This window comes from Rhinatrema bivittatum, chromosome 8 (genome assembly GCF_901001135.1).
Source record: "Rhinatrema bivittatum chromosome 8, aRhiBiv1.1, whole genome shotgun sequence".
NCBI classification, from domain to species: domain Eukaryota; kingdom Metazoa; phylum Chordata; class Amphibia; order Gymnophiona; family Rhinatrematidae; genus Rhinatrema; species Rhinatrema bivittatum.
This window is the reverse complement of record NC_042622.1, coordinates 60184011-60209443: the sequence shown is the minus strand read 5'-3', so window position 1 is coordinate 60209443 and position 25433 is coordinate 60184011. Positions and strand designations below refer to the sequence as shown.

Here is a 25433-nt window from a genome sequence, read left to right as displayed (position 1 = left end):
AAGGCATCGGTGTCCCGCTGGGCACAGAATGTCCCGGAAACAGACACCAGCTGGGTTGGTAATGCACTGGTGAGCGCATTGAGCTTCTCTAGCAGCGGTTCCTGGACAGACTGTACAGGATCGATGCCCTGCAGTGCCCCATTCCACTAGTGGAGACAGTCATGGATATCTGCACTGATGGAGGACTGGTGCTCCGCACTGTGGTGTTACTGCAGAAGCATTGCGGCATGAGCCAATGCATCCCTGTGCCTGGCAGCTTGCATCAAAGGGGACCGGTTCCAATGCTTCTTCGACTTCCTCTTGATGCTTGGCGCAATCCTTCCCCGGTGCAGAGGCCAATGATGAGGAACCAGACATCCAAGGCCTGGAAGAGATAGGCGGTAATCAGTCTCTGGTGCCCCTGTTCACCGACGGCACCGACAGACTCTATGGTCCTGCCTATGTCAAAGGTGCGGTGTCCATCGGTGCGGCTCAGAGGTCTATTGATGCCAATGCTGCTGATGGCTCTGTTTTCTTCAGCCTGAAGAGCTGCTCCATCTTGTCCAGCTGAAGACAACGTCCCTTTAGGGTCATTTGTGCACATAAGCAGCAACCACAGATGTCATGCAATGCCCCCAGGCAGAGGACACATATTTCATGTGGATCCATAATGGAAATGGTCCTTGGGCACCGGCGAAAACCAGACATGGCAATGATGGGATGAGATAAAAGGGCCACAAAATCAAAATCGATGGTGGCGGGCGCAGATGGCCGGCAGGCACTGAAGCACTGCCAGCACTGCCACCATGGGGGAATTGACAATGAAAGGAAACTTACCAGAAATGTTGAAAACCTTGACTAAGGACACTATTGGGGAAGCACAGAGAGGGACCCAGCATCGAACACTGCAAAGAAAAACCCGCAGAAAGCGAGAAATATTGAGGAAAAAAAAAAAAAAGGTTTTTCAAAAAGCTACCATGAGCTCACGCACACCGTGATACTTACAGCTCCGCGGAAAAAGAGAGACTGGAGAGGGACCCCGTGTGGACACGTGGTATAAGGCATGCTCAGTGTTCCAAGTCAAAGTTCTAGAAACTCTGACATAAGTTTTCCGTGTCGGGGCTCCATCTGATGATGTCACCTATGCGTGAGGGCTACCCTCCTGCTTGTCCTCAAAGAAAAATTCTATTTGGGTTTGGATTTTAAATTTAATTACTCACATTTCCAAATCCAAGCACAAGGACAGTTACAGTCAGGTACAGCAGCACTTTACTGTTCAATGTACATTTGGCAGAACAGTTTCTAAGCACTGATCAGCACTTCTTGTTTGACGTCTGCTTGCTGTTTGAGATACAGAGATTCCTTCTTAGTTAAACAAGAGAACTACATAGATTTTGTTTTGTTCTGTGATAGCCGATAAAATATTCCCCACCAATCACTAATATGTGCACAGCAAGGCTGGTGTCTCAGTACTACACTGCATCATGCCAAACACAAGACTTGATTTATAGGCTGCCTGCCACTATGTTCCGTGACTCCAGCTAAAGCTGCCAGTCACCTGTGCGCCATGACTCCGGCTAAGGCTGACTACCACCGTGCTCCATGACCCTAGCTAAGGCCGACTGCTTCCATGTTCCATGACCCTGGCTAAAGCAGCCCAACTACCATGCTGCTAGCTGACCACTGGTGTGCTGCATGACCTCAGCTAAAGCCGCATGCCTTTCATTTTCCATTACCTTCGCTCTCGGCTGTCAAAATGCTCCGCCAGCTGCTCCTGAGAAACGCGGAAATCATCAAATGGCTGCTGGTAGCGGGAGTCCAAGGAGTTCTCCCTGTGCCGGCTGGACAAGAGGAAACCTGAGGTGTCTCCAATTTGTTCTTGGAGGCCTGAGGCTCCAAAAGCATTCATGTCTCCATTTTCCTGCTTTCAGAATAAAAACAAAAACACACCACAAATGTCTGTATTACTCCTCTGTCTAATCAAACAGCTGTTCCTCGCTAGCACAAATCATTTGCATAATATAATCACGACCAAGAAGCCAGCCCAGTATTATAGTATTGTGGTCCTCTGCTCCCAGGCCCTGCCCCCTCCTGGTTTACAAAAGAAAGGCAGGTCTTGGGAGCAGAGGAGCACACCTGAGTGCACTCAATGTGTCTCTCATGTCCCATTAAAAAAGCAGCAGTGAAAGTCTTGCGCACATAAGAAATTGCCATACTGGGTCAGACCAAGGATCCATTAAGCCCAGCATCCTGTTTCCAACAGTGGCCAATCCACTTAAGTGCTGCTGAATATCCAGGATAAGTTATGCACATAACTTTCCCTGGATAAGTCTGCCACATCACTACACTCTTTGTGTGTGATCGTATGAACCAAGTAGTTATGTTACCTTGCCAGTGGAAATGTCAACTTTAATAAGTAGGGCAGCCAGCTCCAAATCCTCACTGTAGTGATTCTTCAAGGGTACAGCTCTGTATCCTGAAAGAAGAAAGGGCAGTGCACTCAGGCAGAGAAGGAATGAGAGGAGAGACGTGATCGGGAGGCTCTGTTATCTAGAAAGTGATAGGGTAGTGCAATCTCAGCCAGGGAAGGAATAAGAGGAGAGACATGATCGGGTGGCTCTGTATCCAGAATGTGAGAGAGGACAATGCACACAGCCAGCGAAGGAATGGGGAGAGAAGCCATTGGATGACTATCTCCATGCCATTCCAGATACAGGGTCAGGTGATATTTTGCCTCAGCATTGAAACAGGAGGAATAATGCAGGTCAGAATTGAGGATTTCTACTGCTGAACTGTGTTCCATCAGCTAAAACTGAAAATTCAGTACCACAAGAGGTAGACAAAACACACAGATGACAAAGCAAGATGCCTGTGTGTGTGTGCCAGGTTCTGGCTGGATGAACTTGGGTCTGACTCCTCCAGAACCAGATTAAGAGACCAGAAAAATGAGCCAATTGTGCAACTCTCTTGTAGCTCAGCAGTTACTCCATGTTTGCTTGAGCTGTGCAGTAACTGGTAAACACTTTCATAAATTAATATTTATAAGCATGGGTAGCAATAGTATCCCAGCCACTGGATGGCCATCAATAGTGAAGTGGGCCAGGGAGTAAGAATGTAAATATTGTTTAAAAAGTTAACTGTTTTTAAAATTTCAGAAGTTTAAATGGTAGTTTAAATTATAAGGCTGAAGGAAGTTACATCAAACCATCCCATTCTCCCCTCCCCCAATCCCACTGGATGCGCTGATGTGCCCGCATGTTACCAGGCTGGCCAGTAGCAGCTCAGCCTGCCCCAATGTGTGAGTGGGCACAGGCACCACACAGTTAGCCCAGAAGAAGAGCTGAAGTGATGTGTGGCAGGCGTCACTCCTTCAGCTGCAGTCAGACGGCAAATATTAAACAGAAACGGGCCTAGTTTTCAAACCTGGTTTTATATACATAAACGGCTCTTTGAAAATAGCTCTGCAGTTGAATGCATATACTAAGCGGGTGTTCTGGGAGGGGAGGAGTTGGGATGGGATGGGATTGGGATTTATGGGTGTAACTTATATGCGCAAATGCTGCGCCAAGTTCCACTCACGCCCGTGAATTTTCAAAGCAGATTTATGCACTTAAAGCCATTTTGAAAATTCAGGTAAAAAGCACCTTAGAAGGGCTGTTTGAAAAGTACCCTCTCACTGGACTAAGGGTAAGACTTTACTTACTGGTTAACTGTTTGATATTTTGCATCCCTAACAGGGAGACCACTTGGTTCTCAAAACTCCCTTCTCCAGTCTAGTATCAAGAAGACTCAGTTTACTTCCAGTAAATGTTTGAGGGGTGAGAGTCAAAAAAAACAACTTTTAAAAACATGCAATTGTGGGGCTGGCCTGGTAGCACAGTGCCAAGTGCTGTGTGCAGCCATGCAGAGGGGCCTGGGTTTGATTCCCAGAGCAAGGCTTTGCTCCCCAGACTGGCAGAGGGCAGCATTCATTAAACCTTGAGAGGGGAGGGAGTCTCAGTCATTCCTCAATAGCGACACCTAGTGGCCAGACTCAGAGTCCATGTTAGCCTAGTTCCAGATGTACCCGCAGTTTGTGGTGCTTGGCCAAGGACTGTCACCTTGATGTCTGCACTGAAAAAGAAGGGAATATAAAAATAGGAGGAAACTCTCCTCCTCTCACAGAGTTGCAAATAAAAGCTCATGAAGCTGGATCCCAGCCCTATTTCTAAGCTGGAAGTGTAAAAAAAAAAATTAAAAGGAAACTGCTGGATCCATAAAAACATACACTTGTAAAATTCTGTGATTTGGGTGGGAAGGGGAGTTATCCATTTACTGCTTGGAAGAAGTGTAAACTATAAAGGGAAACCTCCTATATATCTCACTTATTCAGGTACGTTCTGCTAACTATCCAGGTACAGTTACCCAGGTAACTTCATCTGGACAACATTTCAGCTCACGAGCCTGCTGAATATTGACCTTATAATGTTTCTTACAAAGTATCTTTGTCCAAAAGACTTTACAAACACAGCTCAGTTTCATAGACCCAGTTATAACTGGTTCTTTTATCTACTTTGGAAGGACAAATGACCAGGCCAACCAAGTGGTGAAGCAGACCTCATAGGTCACCTTCTCTCTGGAGCCATGTTCACAGAGAAGACCTACTGCTGTTGAACATGTTCCACCATTCCCCGCCCCCCATTCTCACCTGTCCTCAGGCCCTTCATCAGGATTGTGGCCTGTGCCAGGAAGTTCTGGTCACTGAACATGTCCTCCTCATAAACCACAAAGCGCAGAAAAGAGAATGCGGGGTTACTGACATGGAACTGGAACAACTTCTGCGGCCAGACCGGGTTCAAACCATTATCAACTGTGAGAGAGAGAGAGGGAGATACAGCTCTGCAAATCAAACAAACAGAATGCCACCCTTCTCTTTATCCTCTTTAACAAAATCTTTCAAAGCATCACCTAATGGGAAGAGTTATGTGAGCAGGTTAGATTGTGGTGTTAGAGATATGTTTGTAGTGTATGTGTGTGAAAGTAGGGGATTGTGTTGGGGATTGGGAGCAGTGTGTGTGCATAAGCGGGGATCATTGTACATGGGCAGAGTTAAGAGAGAGAGAGAGAGAGTGTGTGTGTGTGTGTGTATGTGTGTGTATGTGCATAAGCGGGGATCATTGTACATTAGTAGAGGTGTGTGTGTGTGCATAAGCGGGGATCATTGTACATTAGTAGAGGTGTGTGTGTGTGTGCATAAGCAGGGATCATTGTACATTAGTAGAGGTGTGTGTGCATAAGTGGGGATCATTGTACATTAGTAGAGGGGTGTGTGTGTGTGCATAAGCAGGGATCATTGTACATTAGTAGAGGTGTGTGTGTGTGCATAAGTGGGGATCATTGTACATTAGTAGAGGGGTGTGTGTGTGTGCATAAGCAGGGATCATTGTACATTAGTAGAGGTGTGTGTGTGTGCATAAGCAGGGATCATTGTACATTAGTAGAGGTGTGTGTGTGTGCATAAGCGGGGATCATTGTACATTAGTAGAGGTGTGTGTATAAGCGGGGATCATTGTACATTAGTAGAGGTGTGTGTGTGTGTGCATAAGCGGGGATCATTGTACATTAGTAGAGGTGTGTGTGTGTGTGTGCATAAGCAGGGATCATTGTACATTAGTAGAGGTGTGTGTGCATAAGCGGGGATCATTGTACATTAGTAGAGGTGTGTGTGTGTGTGCATAAACGGGGATCATTGTACATTAGTAGAGGTGTGTGTGTGTGTGCATAAGCGGGGATCAGGGTACATTAGTAGAGGTGTGTGTGTGTGTGCACATCATTAGTAGGGCTCTGTGTTTGTGTTAGGGGTGTACATCTGTATGAGCAGGGCTGTGTATGTGAATGTGTGAGCAAGCTTTAGAATAAATGAGACTAGATTCTAAACCTAAGAATTCTTTCCTTATCTGACTCACTAGTTTCCTCATTCATGTGAATTAATTTAACGTCTTTACAGCAGAACAGCAAAGTTCTGTAACATATTCAGTCTCTCTATAGCTTGAGGTAGTCCCTGGTGTGCTGAGGCTGCCCCCTAGAAGTGATATAGTAAAGGAACAGAAGCTACTGTACAGATGTGGGACTCTCACCGACAAAGTCAGTCTTCTGTTTTGTGTTGTCATAGTCGGCTCCACACACCTCGATCTCCACGAAGGGACACACGATGCCACGACCATTCTTGGGGAGGTGTCTGGCTCCCAGGACCTTTTGCACAGAACAGAAAACAGATGCTCACATCTCCGCTCTCTTCTGATTATCTCACTGGCTCGTAACCCGAGGGTAGGGGGAGGAAGCAGCAAGTGGTCCCATTCTTTCTGAACCAACCATCGCCAAATTCTTATGCTGAAGGCTTGATTAGAAGCTAGAGAAGATCTGGGGCTAGATTCCCTCCAATGTACAGCGAAATCTGAGCCACAGCTCTTCAGAAGCATAAAAAAGCCTGAACATTTCCTGCCCTTCCCAACTCAGACCTCTGCTCACAGCATGCAATTTTTATTCATTTTATTTTTAACATCCCAGTATTTTACACAACTGCACAATGGTATTTAAAAATAAAGCCCTTTCACGTGGGTAAATAGTGAACGTATAAACATTGTCCTTCCAGTCTTTTCTGATCTTAGCCTTCCTGTGAGGGCCATCTTCAAAGAGCCTGTGTGCGGATATGTTATCTGGATAACTCTTATTCAGCAAGACTTACGTGGATAGGTCTGCCGCTGAATATACCAAGAGAAAGTTATCCGTATAAAAAACTTTAAGATAGACCTTCTCTCTGACCAGATTTACCTGCGTAACTATAGCGCCGAATGTTAGCACCGACCGGCTAATATCGTACCATGCCCCAGTAACATTTCCAACACCACCTCTTTCTATGTGGATAAATTGTATCTGGGCAGCAGTGGGGAGAGGCTAATTTGAACTCCACAAATCTCTCTGGCTAACTACCAAAATTAGCCAGACAAATCTTTCGAATACAGACCTCTTTCCCTTTCCTTTTTGTTTCAGGCTGGATTCTGGTATATCCTTCTGTTTGTCTGCTCTCCCAGTGGCAATGGTTAATTTTAACTGCTCTATGTATCTGAAAAGGTTCCTTTTATCTGAGTGCATATTTTATGACCGTTCTCATATGATTTAAGAGAAAATTATTTCCCCACTTCATGTACTGTAAAATATTCCAAAACTATATGGGAAGAGCATTAACATCCAACCTGTAATCAATGCAGAGGATTATTGTAAAATTATTTGTAACATTCTCAGGGCTGCTCCCATATAATCCCTTCCATCAGCAGGAATACTTATGAGGCATTTCTCCCCCCTCCCCATACTCTTCACATATCTATATAAAGGCCCAAAGGGCGACTGCTTAGTATATATGATTCACAGAATAATAAGCAAAACTGATTTGTGACTCCAAGGGTGGGACGGAGCCAGGATCTCTAGTGTTGAGGGTCATGTTTTAAACGATTGGGCCATCTCTTTAATAAAAATAATTCTCTCTGTTATATAGGCATAACTTGTTAGCTTGGGATAAGATGCCTCTACAACTGATTTTAATTTAATATCTTGCATTATGTTTTTGTTATTGCATCTCAATGTTTTATCTGCTGTTATTGTGATCCATTATGAACAATTTTATTGAATATAGTGGAATTCAAAAGTTCAAGATAAATAAAGAAATATCTGAATATGGTTTCCTGCCTCCTGGATACACTGAGTGCTGGGGGCGCGGGGGCACCTTACTTGTAACATCTGATTTACCTGGAGGGACATATATTTAATACCGTAAAGGGAAAAAGAATGAAACGTGATTAATTCCTGATCAACCATGATGGATCCCTGCCTCTATGCAGTGCAGTTCAGAAAGCTGCAGTGTTCCACGGATGGAAGCAACTTCCTGCAGTACTCAGCCCATGACTGTAGCGAAGCTGTATGTTGGAGAAACAAATGCTTTGGCATCACATTTTTATTCCCTCTAGCTCCTAAGTACTTTACCATCACTCGCATAACAATAAAAACCAGCCAGGTCCCTGCATCTTTTCATCAGGGAGGGTCTACACCTTTGGGTACAAACCTCTATAGAGATGGTGAGGGGCTCCACTATGCGCAGGCTGTACTTATCGAAGGGGTCGAAGGCCTCATCTCTCATGCTTGCAGGCTGCAGCACATACCCACACTTCCCACTGGATGTGAACAGGGCCTGATTCATCTGCATCGGCTTGTCTGCAGGAAGGGAAGATGGAGAGTTTAACATGACAGCACTCCTAGCTAGCCATCCTGGGCCGCTGACCAACTCCTATCCATGTCCCGCCCCCATCTCAGCTGGGGAAACCCACAGGCCTCTGACCATCTATTTACTCCCCAGAGCACACCTACTAGCCCATGACCATCTCTTACTCACTTCCCCAAGGCATAGCCACAGCTTGGTGACCATCTCCTACCCACTCCCTCTGGACTTTGTGTAGGAGGTCCTCCATCAGTCCATCTTCACAGGATGTGTGAAAAGAGGATTTACATATAAAGGAACATCAAATACCTGCCACACAAGTGTCAAATGGAGAAATTACTTACCTGATAATTTTGTTTTCCTTAGTGTAGACAGATGAACTGAGGACCAATGGGTTATGCTCCCCTGCCAGCAGATGGGAAATTAGCAGGTAAGTAATTTCTCCATTTCCTAGTGTGTAGCCAGATGGACTCAGGACCAACAGGATGCACAAAAGCTACTCCCAATCGAGGCTGGAGGATGCCTGCAGTCCGGTTAACACCGCCTTTGCAAAGGCTGAATCCTTTTGGGCCTGTCTGTCCAGACGATAGAACCTGGGAAAGGTGTGCAAGGAGGACCACGTCGCCACTCGGAAAATATCGATGGGAGACAGCAGCCTAGCTTCTGCCCATGGGAGTGCCTGAGCCCTAGTGGAATGAGCTTTAACCTGATAAGGGAATGGCTTTCCTGCCTCCACACAGGCTCCCGTGACCACCTCCTTAATCCAGCGAGCTATGGTAGCTCATGAAGCGGCTCGTGCCACTTCCTTCCACCGTGAAGAACAAACAGATTGTCTGTCTTTCGGACCGGCTCTGAAACTTCCAGATACCACATCAAAAGTCTACAGACATTTAATGACTGAGGAGGCAATATTTTCCGCGACCTTGTGCTTATCTAGGGATGGCAACGAAATGGACTGATTCAAATGTAACTCCGAGATGACCTTGGGCAAGAAGGATGAACAGTCCAAAGCTGTAACTCTTCTGGAATCTTCCGGAGGAACGGTTCCTGACATGACAATGCCTGTAGTTCAGAGATGCAAAGTGCTGAGCATATAGCCACCAGGAACACTGTTTTCAGGGTTAATAAAACGCAAGGAAAGACTGTGCAGCGGCTGAAAGAAGGGCCCTGCCAAAACCTCCAATACTGGATTAGGATTCCACAAGGAAACCAGGGGTGGCCGGAGGTGCTTCACCAATTTCAGAGTATGGGCAATGTCCAGATGAGCTGACAGGCAGGTTCCGTTCACCTCGCCCCTGAAACAGGAGACAGCCACTACCTGGAGCTTCAAGAGTTAAGGGTCAAATCTTTATTCAAGCCATTCTGCAAAAATTCCAGAATTAGTGGGATTTTGACCATCTGAGGGGAAACACTGCATTCCTCACACCAGGCCTCAAATACTCTCCAGACCCACACAAACACTAGGGACATAGAGAACTTCTGTGCGTGGAGTAAGGTGGCAATTACTGCTGCCAAATATCCTCGCTTCATCAGACGAGCCCTCTCAAAGGCCAGACCATAAGACAGAATAGAGTTGGATCCTCATGAAGGACCGGTCCCTGCTGTAGCAGATCCCTGTGTGATGGGAGACACACGGGGGTCTCAACCAGGAGTCTCCGCATACCACGGATGCCGGACCAATCTGCAACTACCAGTAGGACTAATGCCCAGTAGGACTAATATGATACTGATATCAAAAGTTTTTCCTTCTCTTGTAACTATCTCTATACCATGTTCCAGTTGTACGTTGTTATTATAGTTTTATAGTTATATGTAAAGCCCCTTCCGTTTGGGCATCTCACTGTTTTATGTAAACCGGAGTGATTTGTATCTGATACCAGAACTTCGGTATATAAAAATAAAAAATAAATAAATAAATAATGCCCTGTGGTGCTCGATTCTGCGAAGGACCCTGCCTAGCAGGGGCCACGGAAGGAAGGCATATAGCAGTGCTGTCCAACTCTTTGGTTCGGGGGGGCCACATGAACAATTGTTGAACAGCTCGTGGGCCGGATTAACAATATCACTATTATTAAACACACAAAATTACAACTTGAGAAAATTTTTAGACCAGTGTAGTCCAACAGTCTATTCTGGTTAACTTTTTAGAATCTAACTTTTAGAGTAAAGTCTCTCATGTCATAAGGATGCAACATCATAAGCTAATCACGTTCAGTGGGAAATCTGACACTGCTTTTGTTTACACAAGTAGTCTATGTCAGCTCCAACTGCAATGCGCAATGATACTGTTAAATGTTCATCTGTAAGCAAAGATTGACTTTGTTTTTGGGTTTTTTATTCTTGAAAATAACTGTTCGCAGGAAAGTACTACCAAACGAAGCAACAAACTTCTTGGCATCTTGCGATAGATTTGGGAACCTGTGCGGTGACACATAAGAACTGTAGAATTTCAGAAGATCATGTTCAGTAAAAGTTCTCTTCAAGTCACTATCATTCTTAATGTCAATGAGTTCCATCTGGTATTTATCAGCACAGCCTTTTGGATCAGTTTGAAATGGATTACTCAATAGCTTCATGACGTCAGTATGTTTTCTAACATCCTCGAACCTTTGTTTGAAGTCATCAATCACCTTATGGTCGCAACCCACCTTATGGGAACCACTGCTTTAATAGCTGCTAGATATGGAAGGGAATTTTCTCTCGCACCTGATCCTCTCCCAGATAGTCCCCGCACCCCTCCCTCGATCCTCTCCCCAATAGTCCCGCACCCCTTCCTCGCACCCGATCCGCGGGCTGAATAGAAAGGCATGGCAGGCCACATTCTGGCCTGTGGGCTGTACGTTGCATAATCCTGGCGTATAGTAACTCTTCTTCCGGCCAGGTCTGAATGAGAACGTTGATCTCCAGGGACTACTGATCTCTTTTGTGACTGAAGAATCGGGGAACCTTAGCATTGTGAGATGCAGCCAGCAGTTTAATGGGCAGGAGACCCCATCGATCTACTATCAGCCGAAAGGTTTTGGCCGATAATGCCCACTCTCCTGGATCCAGACTCTCCTCTGCTTAGAAAGATGTGGGAAGCTGAGATTATCTGTAGATGTATTTCCGCTCATTCTATAAGGAGATCTATCTCCTATGACACTTGCTGACTCTGGGTTCCACCCTGGTGGTTGATGTAGGCTACCATCTTTGCATTGTCTGATATTACATGGACTGTTTGACCCTGGAGTCTGTTGCTGAATTATAGACACATCAATCTAAATGCCCGGGCTTCCAGGCAGTTTATGTTCCAGAGAGCCTCTTTCTCAGTCCAACGTCCCTGGGCAGTCAGTTCCTGACAGTGAGCTCCCCAGCCCGGCAGGTTCGCGTCTGCTGTGAGGATCAGCCAATTCAGAGAGGACAGGGGTACACCACTGGTCAGATGAGCTTCCTATAGCAACCACTGGAGTCAAAAGCATACTCCCATCGGTAAGTGGAGGTGAATTGAATAGTCTTGAGACTGCCGGTTGCAATGTGACAGTAGGCATCATTGAAGTGGTCGCATATGTGCCCTCACCCACGAAACTACCTCCAGAGTTGCCGCCATCAAACCGAGAGCTTGGAGATAACATGTTCATCAACTGACGTACTTGTGACATCAACTTCCTTATTCGCATGGTCAGAAGGAAGACCTTGCCCTGCTTGGTGTTTAACTGGACTCCCAGATATTTCAAGGTCTGGGAGGGCTTAAGACTGCTTTTGTCCAGGTTTTCGACCTAACCAAGTTCCTGAAGTGAGGAGGTCTCTATTATCACAGACTTGGCCCAGATCAACCAGTCATCCAAGTATGGGTGCACCAGGATTCCCTCTTTTCTCAATGCTGCCACTTCGACCACCATAATCTTGGAAAAAGTTTTGGGGCAGTGGCTAGGCCAAAGGGCAGTGCCCAGAACAGATAATAGCGACCCAGTATTGCAAAGCTTAGGAAACGTTGGTGTTCTTGATGGACTGGAATATGTAGGTAGGCCTCCGATAGGTCCAGGGAGGTTAAGAACTTTCCCGACTATTCGGCCATTATCACAGAGCATAGGGTTTTCTCCATCTTCCCTGCCAGGGATACACTTGGTGAGGCGAGGCATTCCTCAAGGTCTGCCAATAGGACTGGGAGAGGGAGGGCTTACTGGCTCAGGTTCCATCTGGACAGGGGCAAGTGAGGCAGCCAACTGCACCTGTATGAAGGCTTGACGGCCCTGGAAAATTTCCACCCAAGAGAAGGCAGCCAGGTCCATGCCTAGCCCAGGAGATACTAGGGTAGGTGCCACTGAATTTCCCTCTCCCATGGATGACCCAGTCCTGGGGGTACTCCAACCAGGGTACTTCCTGTTAAGGCTGTGGCTAACCCATCCTCCGAATGGGAGGAGCCGGGCTTAGCAAAGTCCGGGGAGGCCAACTCTTCCTGGGCTTCTTCACAGTGCTGACATAAGTTGGAATCCAGATCAGACTGTGAAGCCCTAATATGACATGCAGTGCAGTGAGAAAGGTGCTTATGTTTCTTGGTTGCCGGAGCCATTGGCGGCGGTAACTGTGAGCTCTGTCAGCTCGCGCTTAAAGTTTTATTCGCACAAATTTCGGGCGCCTAGGCAGGACACGGCAAGATGCATGCACAGCCCATGCGCTCGGCTTTACCTTTATTCTGCGCTTAGTAGGTTGTGCCCAAAGTACGCGCATGTTATGTGCACAGCGCTTGCGCAGAGCCAACGCACTGCTCAAACCGGCATTCTAAGGAGGGCAATATGGCACGTGTGCAAGTTGACGCTACTGTGGCCTACCATGCAGTGTGCCGACCAAGCCTAAAGTGCGGAATAGCTCACCGGGGGGGGGGGCCACAGCCCACTCTGAAGCCCACTTCCCCTTACCCCAACGGGATTGGGAATGACGTTGGTACGGCGCGCCAAGCTAGGAGACCGGAGGAAGTCTTACCAAAACTCCTCCAAATGTTTCTGAATCAGGAGGTAAATCTTCTATTTTTTTTTATTTTTTTTATTACCTGGTCTCCAGCTGTGGGGGAGAGGCGGCTTTGGCCATCACCGCCATGCTCTGCTTCAGCAGCAAAGTCCATGCCAGGAACCGGCTACTGGACCAAGGCACTCCTCTGGGGGATCTCAGAAATCGCCTCAGGAATCCTCAATTGGGGGAGGGACCTTTAGGTATCACCGCAGGAGAGCAGGACTCAATTATTTCTCCAATTTAAATGTAGACTTTCTCCTTCCAAGAAGTACAGCAATCCCCATAGGGAGAGGTACGTCCACCATCTGCTGGAGATGGAAAAATACACCCCTGCAGTGGCCTCAGCCCTTCAGTATCTAGGGTGATGTCAGCTTTAAAATCTGATGCCATCTCCATCTGCTGGCAGGGGAGCATAACCTATTGGTCCCGAGTCCATCTGGCTACACGCTAGGAAATTTTAGACGGTTATGGCATTCTCAATATTTCCAGATGGGAAAAATGCAGCAGTCTTCCTATACCATAGGGAATTAATAAATCTGCCAAGTATTGTGGCCTACTTGTATGAACCACTTTAAATACAAGGCTTAGACTTAAATTTTATCTTACAAAGGATCAGAAGTCAGAGAAGCTCGACCAAATTGGTGCCCATATGGTCAAATTTCTTAAGACCATAGTAATTTCTGCAGGTATATTCTGGAAAAGTTGAAGTCTCTTCAAAAAGTTTATTGAGAAGCCCTAGTAAAGTGCATTACCACAGTCAATATGACTAAGCGCAAAAGCATCCACAATTCTCCTAAATATATTGTGCATAAAACACAAACGTAGAGATAGATATCTTGGTTCCACCTGGTCAGTCAGCTCGCAGCTTTAACTACGATGTTAGCAAGACAACTCTGAAAGAGCCTCAGCTGAATAAAAATCTTGAAAAAGAAGATAAAAGAGAAAGGTTTCCAGAGTTGTGACTATTACAATGGGGATATTCAAAAAAATATTCAATTAGGTTTAAAATTATCCGGCCATATTCTTGTCAGTTTCAGCAAAGGGGATAGATAACCGTGAGATAAACTGCTATTAACAACGGATAAGATATATTCACTCAACCCCAGGTAGTGTGGATCAAAAGCAGAAGTATTGTGGCAAAGATGTTGTACATTTTAAAAAGAATGGCCAATTTAAACATGGACAATTTATTAGACAGGGGCATCACTGAAATTCCCTCTTTTGCATCCTCCATAGTTATTGTGGGAAGCTCCACAGAGGAAAATTCCTCTTGAATTCTAGATATTTATCCTTCAAAAAAATTTGCAAAGCCTTCAGATGAAAGCAGGATCGATATAAAATGAAAATCACAGCTTTTAATAGAAAGGTCAGAGACTCACTTAAATAGGAGTCTAGGGTGATTTTCTGAGTAGTCTAATAGGTCTGTATCTTTTTAAAAGATTACTTAGCCAAGCTATCAGCCTAAGGAGCACTCCCTTCCCCCCACAAAATACTTAAAATATATCCTCTAACCGATTTTTTTAAATTTTTTTATATATACGGCCTCTCGGCTCCATCCTCATCCCCGCCAATAACAGTATCCCCAAAACCCCCACAGCCGCCAGGAGCGAGGTACAATCATACAACTCACAGTGGTGTCCAGTGTTACTTTATATATAATTTAAATGTTATTGAGATCACCAACAGTAACAAAAAGTCATAAAAAAATGCAAGAGAAAAATCTCACCTAAACAATGCCAGTTACAATATGCATTTCCACCCCCCCCCCCAAACTATTCCCCTTCCCCGATTCAAACAAGCAAAGAAGGTGTTTGAAAGTAGCAAGAGAGACAAAAACAAGTTGCAATACTAAGCAAAACAAGCCTGCAGTTCAGCATTACTTTTTGTTCTCAACACAAATAGCCGACTAAACTTAACCAGAGAGTACAGATATTCAGTGCAACCCAGCTAAGTTTAAAACCTGCCCCCATAATGTTTCTTTTTTTATCTGGATAAGTGTTGGTCAGATACTGGACCCACTCAGCTAAAACGTATACGGTCAGCAGGGGAACATTTTTGAACCCCCACCTTTATCAGATAAGTCCCAAACTTAGCTGGATAAACCATTTTGAATATTGATCTCTTGGATTTGTACACAGCCTTTCATCCAGATAGGACCTCACTGTGAAACACACAGCCACGAGGGTACAGAACTGTTGTATAGCCTCACTGAAAACTTTTATTTAATATGTTCTATGGCTGTTGTAATTCTGTGCTAATAGCTGCCTGCGGGGGCCTACCAGGGAATAGGAGCTTCAACGCCATCCATGAAGAAAGGATTTATTCTTAGTAGGCCAGGCAAAAATTATATACAGGCACCCCAAAATTTGTTGTTTGTAGCTTTCTGAGTGAAGAGAAATATCTAGGGTGGGGCATGACTGAGATACAGCAGGGGATAGTCTTTTGTAGTAGACAATGAGAAAATCACAGAGAGAGCATGCCAAGGACAGTCCTGCTGGGTTTTCCCAACAAACAAACTACAAAATCATAATAAAATAAATTTGGAAGCTTTCTATGTTTAAAACTGTTTGCGGAAGCTTTCTAAAGCTATTCTGAGGAGCTTGCTGTCCATCCTTTAAAAGAAAAGGCCCTTCCAGGACTACTTCACTGGGCTGGAAGGGCCTTTTCCCCTTGAATGATGTCTGCGTCAGAGTCTTGAGCCTTACTGGCACGGAGTGCAGAATGCAGCCCCGAATTTCAGGTGAATCCAAGGCTACACAAATCAGCTCTGCAATTATCTCTCACATTCATTGTGGATGCTATAAGCAGACATGACTGTCTGCCACCTGCTATATGAGGATAATGGCTTTCCCCTCCACTCCCACACCCTCTTTTTCCTTTTGCTGTCCCGAAGGAAATGTTCTTACCTGCAGTCTGGAAGTTGAGCGCCACCAGTTGGCTGCCACAAATCCACATGGGCAAGGGGTCATAGTTGGAGGAATCAAGACGCTGGCCTTTCGGATAGATGCGGGAGAGCTGCAGCCGGTTGTACTGCAGAAACTTCTTGCCCTTCACTTTGTTGACGTATTTCTCTGCCTTGGTTTCAGGGAAAGATGACATGTCCCTGTAACAGGCCCTCTCTGTGCCAATCTCTGCAATCAAAACACAGGAAGCTCCACATGTACCACTTTGGATCCTATGGCTGAGCCTCACCAATTCCGGTTAATTCTAGCCCAACAAGTAGGTAGGCACACAGGGGCTTCTTCACAAGAGCATTCAGAGAATAAGTTTAACCAAGAGAGAACTGAAATTAATCCTGCAGATCCGGAATCAAATCCCAATACAGTTGCATCCTATAATCTAGAGAAGTCACTTGAGGCAAGATGGAACAGATTGTTAAGAGATCAGTCACTTGCACGTATTAGGGATCGTAAATAAACAGTGCCTGGAGTCAACTTGAAGTTGAAAACGTCTTTACATGTTCAAAAGTACTCTACAAACTGAGAAAAGTAATTTTAGAGTGAATACTGCATTGGTTCTGGGTGTTTGGCTTAAAGAAGGGAATTTGTATGCTCATCTACCAAGTATGGTAGAGAACCAAATATGAAAACAAAAACTGATGAATAAGCAGCGATATCCTACAGGTGGTCAAGCTTCTACAGGTAACTGCTGGGATATATTCTTAGCAGTATGGACAAGAAGAACAGAGCAAGCTGCATGAGGCAATTGGTCTTTATCTGTCATCAGCTACTATGTTACTATGGGGTAGATATTTAAAGTGATCTTGTGGCCTAACTACATTGGGATAGTTGGATTACATTTTGTCAGCTAAATTGCAGTTGAAAATTCTCCTAAAATCTTAAATAGGTAAAACTTATCCAGCCCTGGCTATTAAACATTGTCGCCTATGTATATACTAATATGGTCAGTAAAAACTATACCATTCCATATGTTACCCTATATAATAGAGGGTGAGGGTACAACATAATGCCAGTCTCAGTTTCACTAGCAGTCATTAGGGAAAGCCAGAGCAGCAGGGCAAGAGTGAAAGGATCATTTTTGCCCCTGAAGACCCTTAGACCTGTGATGGGGTAAGGGCTGGGATGAGGGTAATTTGGAGGATCATGGGGACCTTTACTTAATCAGGTTTGAGGGGAGGAGGTGGGGGGGGGGGGGGGGGGAGGAGGGCAGGACCAAGACCTGGAGTTTTTAAAAAATGTGGTTGTGGCAGTGAATATTCAAAATGAAAAGTTTTGAAAACAAAAAAACAGCACATCCCTACTTTATCCTACACCAATCTATACAAGGCATAGCATTTTTATACTGTATAACTATGCAGGGGAGGGTGGTCTTTATGCTGCATTACCCACGTGGGAATGGTGGTCTTTGCAGTGCTCTGCCACTGGTAACATGTTGGACACTACAAGGATAATCTCCAGATAGCTATATTTCAAAGGCTTGCATACGGCAAAACCAGGAGATACTTGCGTGGCTTGGATGCGCGGATTTTAAAAGGGCCGCGGCCACGCACGCATCTCCTGGTACCGCATAAAAAAGGTTTTGCGAAAAGGGGGCAGAGCATGGGTGGCTTGGGACTGCATCATGACGTCAGTTACATGCACAGGTGCATACAGGGATCCCCTACTGCGTAACTTTACTCCTCCTATGGATGGTGGGTAAGTCGTGAAACAATAAAATATGAGGCTAATCAGCAGGGTTACAAGACTCGGGGCTAATAGGGTAAAAGGGAGGCAAAGTCAGGTAGGGGGTTTATGAACTCCTCTCCTTTACTGGGGCGAACTGGGAAGGAACTGGGAAAAAGGCCTTATGCGTCGCCATACGTACCTATTAAAACTCCCCCCCCCACTTATGTGCTCGAGACTGCATTCGTATGCACATGCGTGCATCAATATAAAATCGTGCACGCATGTTCGCGCAGATAAGATGATTTTATAACACACGCATGCATATACACGCGTACATTATAAAGATCACAACATCCATGTGCGCATGCACGTGGGTCTCAAAGTTTACTTCCAAGTGTAATGGCAGTGCCCTGGAGGAAAGCTATTCTTACTGTCTTCATCGAAGGGAACGGGGCGGCAGTAGATGACCAGTTCAGACAGCTCCAGGGCAATCTTCTTTCTCCTCTCCATCATCTTCCCTTCTGTGAGCTGGCAGGAGACAGGTGAGAGCAGGTGTCACTCTTGGTTCATGCGTTAGGGAAATGAGCAGAAATTTCTTTTTCTAGTTTGTTCCTGGTCTTTTTTTTTTTGGCTGAATTTCTTTTTTGGGGGGGGGGGGGGGGGGGGGGGATTTTTTGGATTGTTTTTGGAAAATAGCACGCGTTATTTATTTATTAATAATCCCAACATTTTCAGGAATGTAGGGAGGCAATGCGCATTTGTTTTAGGTAAAGCATGGGAAAGCATGCTTAGCACCCGGTAAATTCTTTAAAGCACAGATAACACATGGTATATCAAATCCTATCCCCTAAAAAAATCTGGCCCAACATCAGTATTACAATGAGCTGATCTGCACGCAAACACATGCAATTCAGCTCATCGCTAGTAAATGTAATGGAAATCAAATAGTGCGGTTTGTCTCAAAATTTACAAGCCACATTATTTAAGCAAAATTCAGCTATACCTCAAGAGGTATAGCTAACTTTCCTTGGGAGTACTGGGATGCTAACGTTGTGTCTCGATGCTATCAGGGTTCAGCCCTTTAAAGTGGTCTAGGAACTCCCATAACCTCCCAAGCCCAATTAAAAACTAAACCTTGTGGGCTAGTGGGCGGCCAAAGGACCCAGCCCCTCTGCCCTCCACTAGGCCCTTGTGACAAAAAAAGTGACAAGTAAGGCCCCACCCCCTGATTGGAAGCCCTGCCTCTTCCAACAATAAATAAATTATGTATTTGCACCCCTCCACCGCAGCCCCCCTCAGAGGCTTACATAGGAAGTCCCTGTTATCTAGTGGATGCATAATCGACAACCATTTGCTCCTGCCCTGCCAGTACCATTTTCCAAAATGGTGTGGTTGACCCCTTATGTTCCCCCCCCCCCCCCCCCGGCAAGGGGAGGTTAAGAAGCATCAGGGATCAACTAGCAAATAATTTTCTAACAAGTCATTCCTGTGAGAAATGCACCATTTTACACACACAACTGCCTTTGAAAATTATCCTTCCTCTGTCTTCTTTTTAATCCCTGAACATATTGCTCAAGAAAATACATAAGAACATAAGAAAATGCCATACTGGGTCAGACCAAGGGTCCATCAAGCCCAGCATCCTGTTTCCAACAGTGGCCAATCCAGGCCATAAGAACCTGGCAAGTACCCAAAAACTAAGTCTATTCCATGTTACCGTTGCTAGTAATAGCAGTGGCTATTTTCTAAGTCAACTTAATTAATAACAGGTAATGGACTTATCCTCCAAGAACTTATCCAATCCTTTTTTAAACACAGCTATACTAACTGCACTAACCACATCCTCTGGCAACAAATTCCAGAGTTTAATTGTGCGTTGAGTAAAAAAGAACTTTCTCCGATTAGTTTTAAATGTGCCACATGCTAACTTCATGGAGTGCCCCCTAGTCTTTCTACTATCCGAAAGAGTAAATAACCAATTCACATCTACCCGTTCTAGACCTCTCATGATTTTAAACATCTCTATCATATCCCCCCTCAGCCATCTCTTCTCCAAGCTGAAAAGTCCTAACCTCTTTAATCTTTCCTCATAGGGAAGCTGTTCCATTCCCCTTATTTTGGTAGCCCTTTTCTGTACCTTCTCCATCGCAATTATATCTTTTTTGAGATGCGGCGACCAGAATTGTACACAGTATTCAAGGTGCGATCTCACCATGGAGCGATACAGAGGCATTATGACATTTTCCATTTTATTCACCATTCCCTTTCTAATAATTTCCAACATTCTGTTTGCTTTTTTGACTGCCGCAGCACACTGTACCGACGATTTCAATGTGTTATCCACTATGACACCTAGATCTCTTTCTTGGGTTGTAGCACCTAATATGGAACCCAACATTGTGTAATTATAGCATGGGTTATTTTTCCCTATATGCATCACCTTGCACTTATCCACATTAAATTTCATCTGCCATTTGGATGCCCAATTTTCCATATTTCATGCTGCAGCTTCATCATGGGCTCCATCTACACAGCCACGGAACTGAATGCTTCACAGTACTGTAGCCTTGAGATATTACATCCTTCAGTACTACAGACTGATGGATTCTTCGCTTATGGACAAAAAAAAATACTGCCCAGTTTGATACTCTCAAGGACTCCACACATTCTGACACCAAGCTGAGCAGCCTCCTATTACCTATTACTTTAAGAGTTTCACATTCCCTGCTGCTGTGCCGAGACCTTTCTCATTTATCTGCAGAAAATGAATTTCAAATTCACCATTTCCAAATAAGGACTCAATCGCTGAGCTGGTAGGAGGAGAACACTACTTGAGCCTGCTTTCTCCTTTCTATGAACTTTATTTCTTCAGCTCAGCACCTGCCCTCTTGCCTCCATCTAGGGTTAAGTTCTGGATCCCACTGCTTGCCCCAATATGAGGAGGAAAGATTTACTACCAAGCCAGAGTCCGATATTCAAACAAGGCTGAGCTTAAATTCAGCCAATTATAGGTTCCTAAATGTTTGACTGAGCATCATTTTCTCAAGTTTAGGAAAGTTTAGGAAAGTTTAGAAGGCTGCTTAAAAACTTAGACAACTAGTGCTAATAGCCAGCGCTAGGCAACTGAGTCCTCTCCCTCAGAATGCAGCCCAGCAGAAGCCCTCTCCTACTCTTCTGGAGATAAAATAAAGTAGAAGGCCAACAACCCTATCAAACCCTCTCTCCCCCTCCCCCCCCCCCCCCCCCACACACACTTAAAGAAAGTTTTCCCATGTCTAAAGCATCCTTACCTCTTGTTCTCCCAGCACTAAAAGCAGCCTTGCCCCCTCATATCCAAGCCGAGAGAATACAGTCCCTAGATACCTACCTGCCTATCCCTTTCCCCATCCATTTCTAAGGAGCCTAAATGTAGGCGCTGAAACATAATCCTTCATAGAGAGTCTGATTCCCAAAGTCTAAAGTCGCCCTGCTGGCCTCTAGCTTTCAGGCTTCAAGCATTTAGCAGGGTCTGGTCTTTCAGCTTAGCTAGAACCTCCCTTAATCACATTTCCTCTTCATGCTGACAACGTGAAGTAGATTTTCAGAACCTCACTGAGTGGGAAAGGCGACCGGGGAATTTTACCCAGTTATTTCTAGCCGGACATTCAGCCACACCTACCCGGCTAAAAGGCAATGTTTTATTGTGAATTGAGAACTGGTTAAAAGATACAAAACAGAGAGCAGGGCCGAACGGTCAATGTGCTCAATGGAGAAAGTGCCCCAGGGATTTGTTCTGGGACCACTGCTTTTTAACATATTTATAAATAAACCTAGAGTTGGGAGCAACGCGTAAGGAGATTGAATTTGCTGATGAAACAAAATCATTCAAAAGTTGTTAATCACAAGAGGATTGTGAGAAATTGAAAGAGGGAGGGGGGATATCAGCTTTTTTATTTATAAGGACTCTGGGATGGTTGGCAGACAGATTTAGAGCTCCTACTGCAGCACCTGGAATTATTTGGCCAGATTTAGGCAATCTGTGCTGAATATCATACAAACCAGCGAAATACTAGACCCCGCCCCCGCCCATGGCAAGCCTCCGACCCAAACCCCTTTCATTCGGGGTTGTACAGATAAAATTTACCCAAACAGAGATGGGGGATTTCAAAACTGTAACATTTATGTAATAAAATCTGGTTAAAATAAGCGGGGTGGATATTCAAAATTAGCCTTGTAAGTTTCTTAGACGGATAGAACTAATCCGGCTAAGTTACGAGATATATTCCACAGCACGGCAGAGCCACTGAATATATGTGGATGTGCGCACACTTTGCTGGATAAGTCTAGATCTGCTAAGTTTAGATCTGCTCTAGGAGGTGTCTAAAAACTTAGACGTAAGCTTATCCAGCTAACTTCGAATATCAGTAGCGATGTAAACTTATTTGGCCAATTCGCTCTGCCCCCAATCTGCCCAGTACACACCTTACGTTTTTATGGCTAAGCGGTGGCCGCAGAACGTAGGCACATATTCAACGGCTGCCATTTAGCCGCACAAGTCCACAGGTTGAATATCTACCCCAATGTTTTTAATAACTGACGCCAATATGACTAGATCCAGAGCTACGATGTCACTATGACATCCTCCGTTTCACATAAGAGGTTCCTTGTATTTACTGTCAGGTGCAGGTAAGGGGACCGAAGCTTCCTCTATGTCCTCCCCCAACCCTTCCCTTGCACTAGAGAGGTTTACCCTGGCATCAGCTGTCTGGGCCGTCTCTCGGATTTTCTTCACCCAGTCATTGAGATCATCCAGCGAATCCGCAGCCACATCCAGGTTGCAGCGCTGGGCAGACGTGATGCTGATGGAGAAGACGAAGGGACGGTTATTCTTCCCCTCAGGGCGAACAGCTGGAACACACGATAAAGGAGGTGGTCACCTCTTGATTTCTTTTGTTGCCGGTGGTTTAATGAATGTTTAATATTGTTTATTTTTGCTCTAGTTTATTTTTAACAAGAAAATTTCAATAAAAGAACATGATTAAACAAAACAGAAGAAACTTTTCTTGAATTGCTTCATGCATGTCTGTACATTTTTAATCTTCTCTATTGCTCCCCATTTGTCTCTTCCCAGCTCCTTGGATGACCGATATGGGGCACAGCTCTAAGCTGCAGAGAGTTGGAAAAGGATCACACACATCAGCTAGCAGGGACTAGGCTGTAGGTAGCCACCATGCCTTTTCCCTGGGCCTAGACACAGTGTCCCTGTGATGCTCATACACAAAAACAACAAAGGAACGGTGCAGAAGCAGTGGGTCACAGATCCAGTGCACCCTGAGCTGCTTGAAAAGTTCAAATCACTGTAATTTCCAATTTGGATCAAAGGTATTTCCAGAACACATCCCTGAACTGCAATTTGAATCGAAGATCAGACACATCAAAACCACTCATAGATCATGAATGTTTCAGTCTGTTCCCATTAAAACATACTCTTGGGGGTGCAGTTTTGAAAGGAATTTGCCTAAGTAATTAAGTTGGTGCAAAGTATCCTGGTACTCTGTACCCACAATGTGTTTGCTGGCTGAGATTTTTAAAGGCAAACTGCCTACAGAGTATCCCTATGAAAATGAATTTTCAGGTTCATGGTTTTTTGCCTGCAAGCTCTAAGAGGGTCATTTTCAGACAGCTTGAGTTATCAAAAGCGGTCTTATGCACATATGTCTGCTTTGAAAATTTGCAGGCTGTCTGGGTTCACGCGCAGAGATATGTGCAGAAAATTGCACCTTGCTCAGAGCAGCTGTACCTTTCTTTGGGTAGGTTTGCATGCATACTTTTGAACTGACTAAAGTATGCACATAAGTCCTTTTCCTGCTCAGACTCCGTCCCCTCCCTGGAACATCTCTTGAGAATGCAGGTAAAAGTATACACATAATTGGATTTCAGGCCTACTTCTACCCACAAAACCGCTCCTTCCCTCCCTGAACGGTTGGTTTTCAAAGCACGATTTACAGGCACAAAAACAGGGTTTTATGAATGTAAAGCTCTTTGGAAATCAAGCTCGAAGGCTACTTACCCAAATAAACAGGCCGTCTTATAATTGCTCAGTCTGTATGTGGGTAAAAACTTGTGCAGGGATTAACAAGGAGAACGCTTTTAGCTGTTAGAAAAGTAGGTGGACTCAGAGGTGGGGATAGGTTGGGGGAGGCAACAGTATACATAGTTTTGCATTTTCAAAACTATGTGGGGGGGGGTTTTTTTCCTGAAAAATGAGTATCCACAGAAAAAAAAGGAGGTAAAAACCTTTAAGGGTATTTTTTCCCCAAGAAGTTTTCAAGGGGAAAGTACCTGCAGACACAGCAACAATACACTTGCAGATGAATTGTCAGAGGACTTGCGCATGCAAATGTAACATACAATCAGAGCAGTTTTCAGAAGTGTTAAGTGCACGTTACATGGGTAAAACCTATGGACAATTCAATGGCATATATTATAGTCCTTTTCAAAAGCCCACTTACAGAAGCACATTTAAACACGTAAAACCCAACTTTAAACGTAAATCCTTTTGAAAATCAGGCCCATGGTTTTGAAAATGACCTCCTCCATATTACAAAGGGGAAAGAGATAAATATTGACCGCCTACCTCTCCCAGCAGGTGGTAACTTACCGATTTGGCACAACGGCACATCTAAAACACCCCCCAGCAAATCTCCGAGTGGGCTATTCTCATCCAGCTGCTAAGAAGGAAGCAGAGCAGTGTTAGGCTTAACCTGAAGAAGAGGGACAAGACCAAGGCCTGCAGCATCCCAGCAGGGAAAAGGGTCAAAAGCAGAGCACAAGTCCTGCTGGAGTGCATTCCTTGATTGCACTTTGTTCTGATAACCACAGGTTCCAAGTTGCTTTTCATTCATTTCAAAAGCTTTTAACTGATTATGTTGTGGGAGTCTATTTTTTCTCATACTAATAACATTCATCAGAGAAGAGTTAAAGACAGAGCTCATAGCCTGTTCTGAGCATACTTAATAATAGACTGAACTGGGGACACAAAGTGAAACTAACTACAGAAAAAGACTGGCAAAAAAGACTCCTTTTACTACTTTCAGATCACAATACCAAACCCAAACATCACCAGGGTATTTCTCGTCAGGTAGTGTTTAGTGGGAACAAATAAAAATGAGACAAACGTCAGAAGGAAAAAAAAAAAAAAACCCAAACAAACCAACCCCCAAATTCTGGACTTTTCTAAATCATTTTCCTGCAGTCTCTGATCCACTCAACAGGAAACATCTGGAGGAAGGACAGCATTTAAAATCATGATCTGAAATCAGGGTCTTTTTGCCACTCTATTAAAGAGAAATTGATTTTGAAACTGACTGAGGCACACCTGGCTGTAAGAGTCTGGAACAACTTCAGACCTTAGGCTCGAACAATGCCCAATTACATTCAAAAAAAGACTCAAGACTTGGCTTTTCTCCCTAGCCTACGCCTAACTTTGACTTTAATCTTTCCTACCCACCCTGGTCAATTCACTATGTCTCCCACTGCTTAACAACCACAGATGCAATAACAAATCACTCAAGCCAAAGAATGTTCGCTTGTTACATGTTTGATTACTAATCTCT

The 25433-nt window shown here is 44.7% G+C and overlaps 1 protein-coding gene across 3 annotated transcripts in view; it reads right to left on the bottom strand.

The window, feature by feature from the left end:
- PLCG1 (phospholipase C gamma 1) overlaps positions 1 to 25433 on the bottom strand; it is a 168049-nt gene that overhangs the window by 8133 nt on the left and 134483 nt on the right. Inside the window, exons 23-31 of one of the 3 annotated variants that reach the window (XM_029611383.1) lie at positions 24479 to 24545; positions 22568 to 22725; positions 18270 to 18366; positions 16120 to 16344; positions 8075 to 8223; positions 6096 to 6210; positions 4667 to 4828; positions 2367 to 2455; positions 1716 to 1903 (exon numbers count right to left, since the gene is read on the bottom strand). In XM_029611383.1, the coding sequence (XP_029467243.1) occupies positions 1716 to 1903; positions 2367 to 2455; positions 4667 to 4828; positions 6096 to 6210; positions 8075 to 8223; positions 16120 to 16344; positions 18270 to 18366; positions 22568 to 22725; positions 24479 to 24545 (1250 nt within the window). Of the gene's footprint in view, positions 1 to 1715; positions 1904 to 2366; positions 2456 to 4666; positions 4829 to 6095; positions 6211 to 8074; positions 8224 to 16119; positions 16345 to 18269; positions 18367 to 22567; positions 22726 to 24478; positions 24549 to 25433 lie in introns of all 3 variants that reach the window. The other 2 variants (XM_029611381.1, XM_029611382.1) reach the window with 2 other exon arrangements.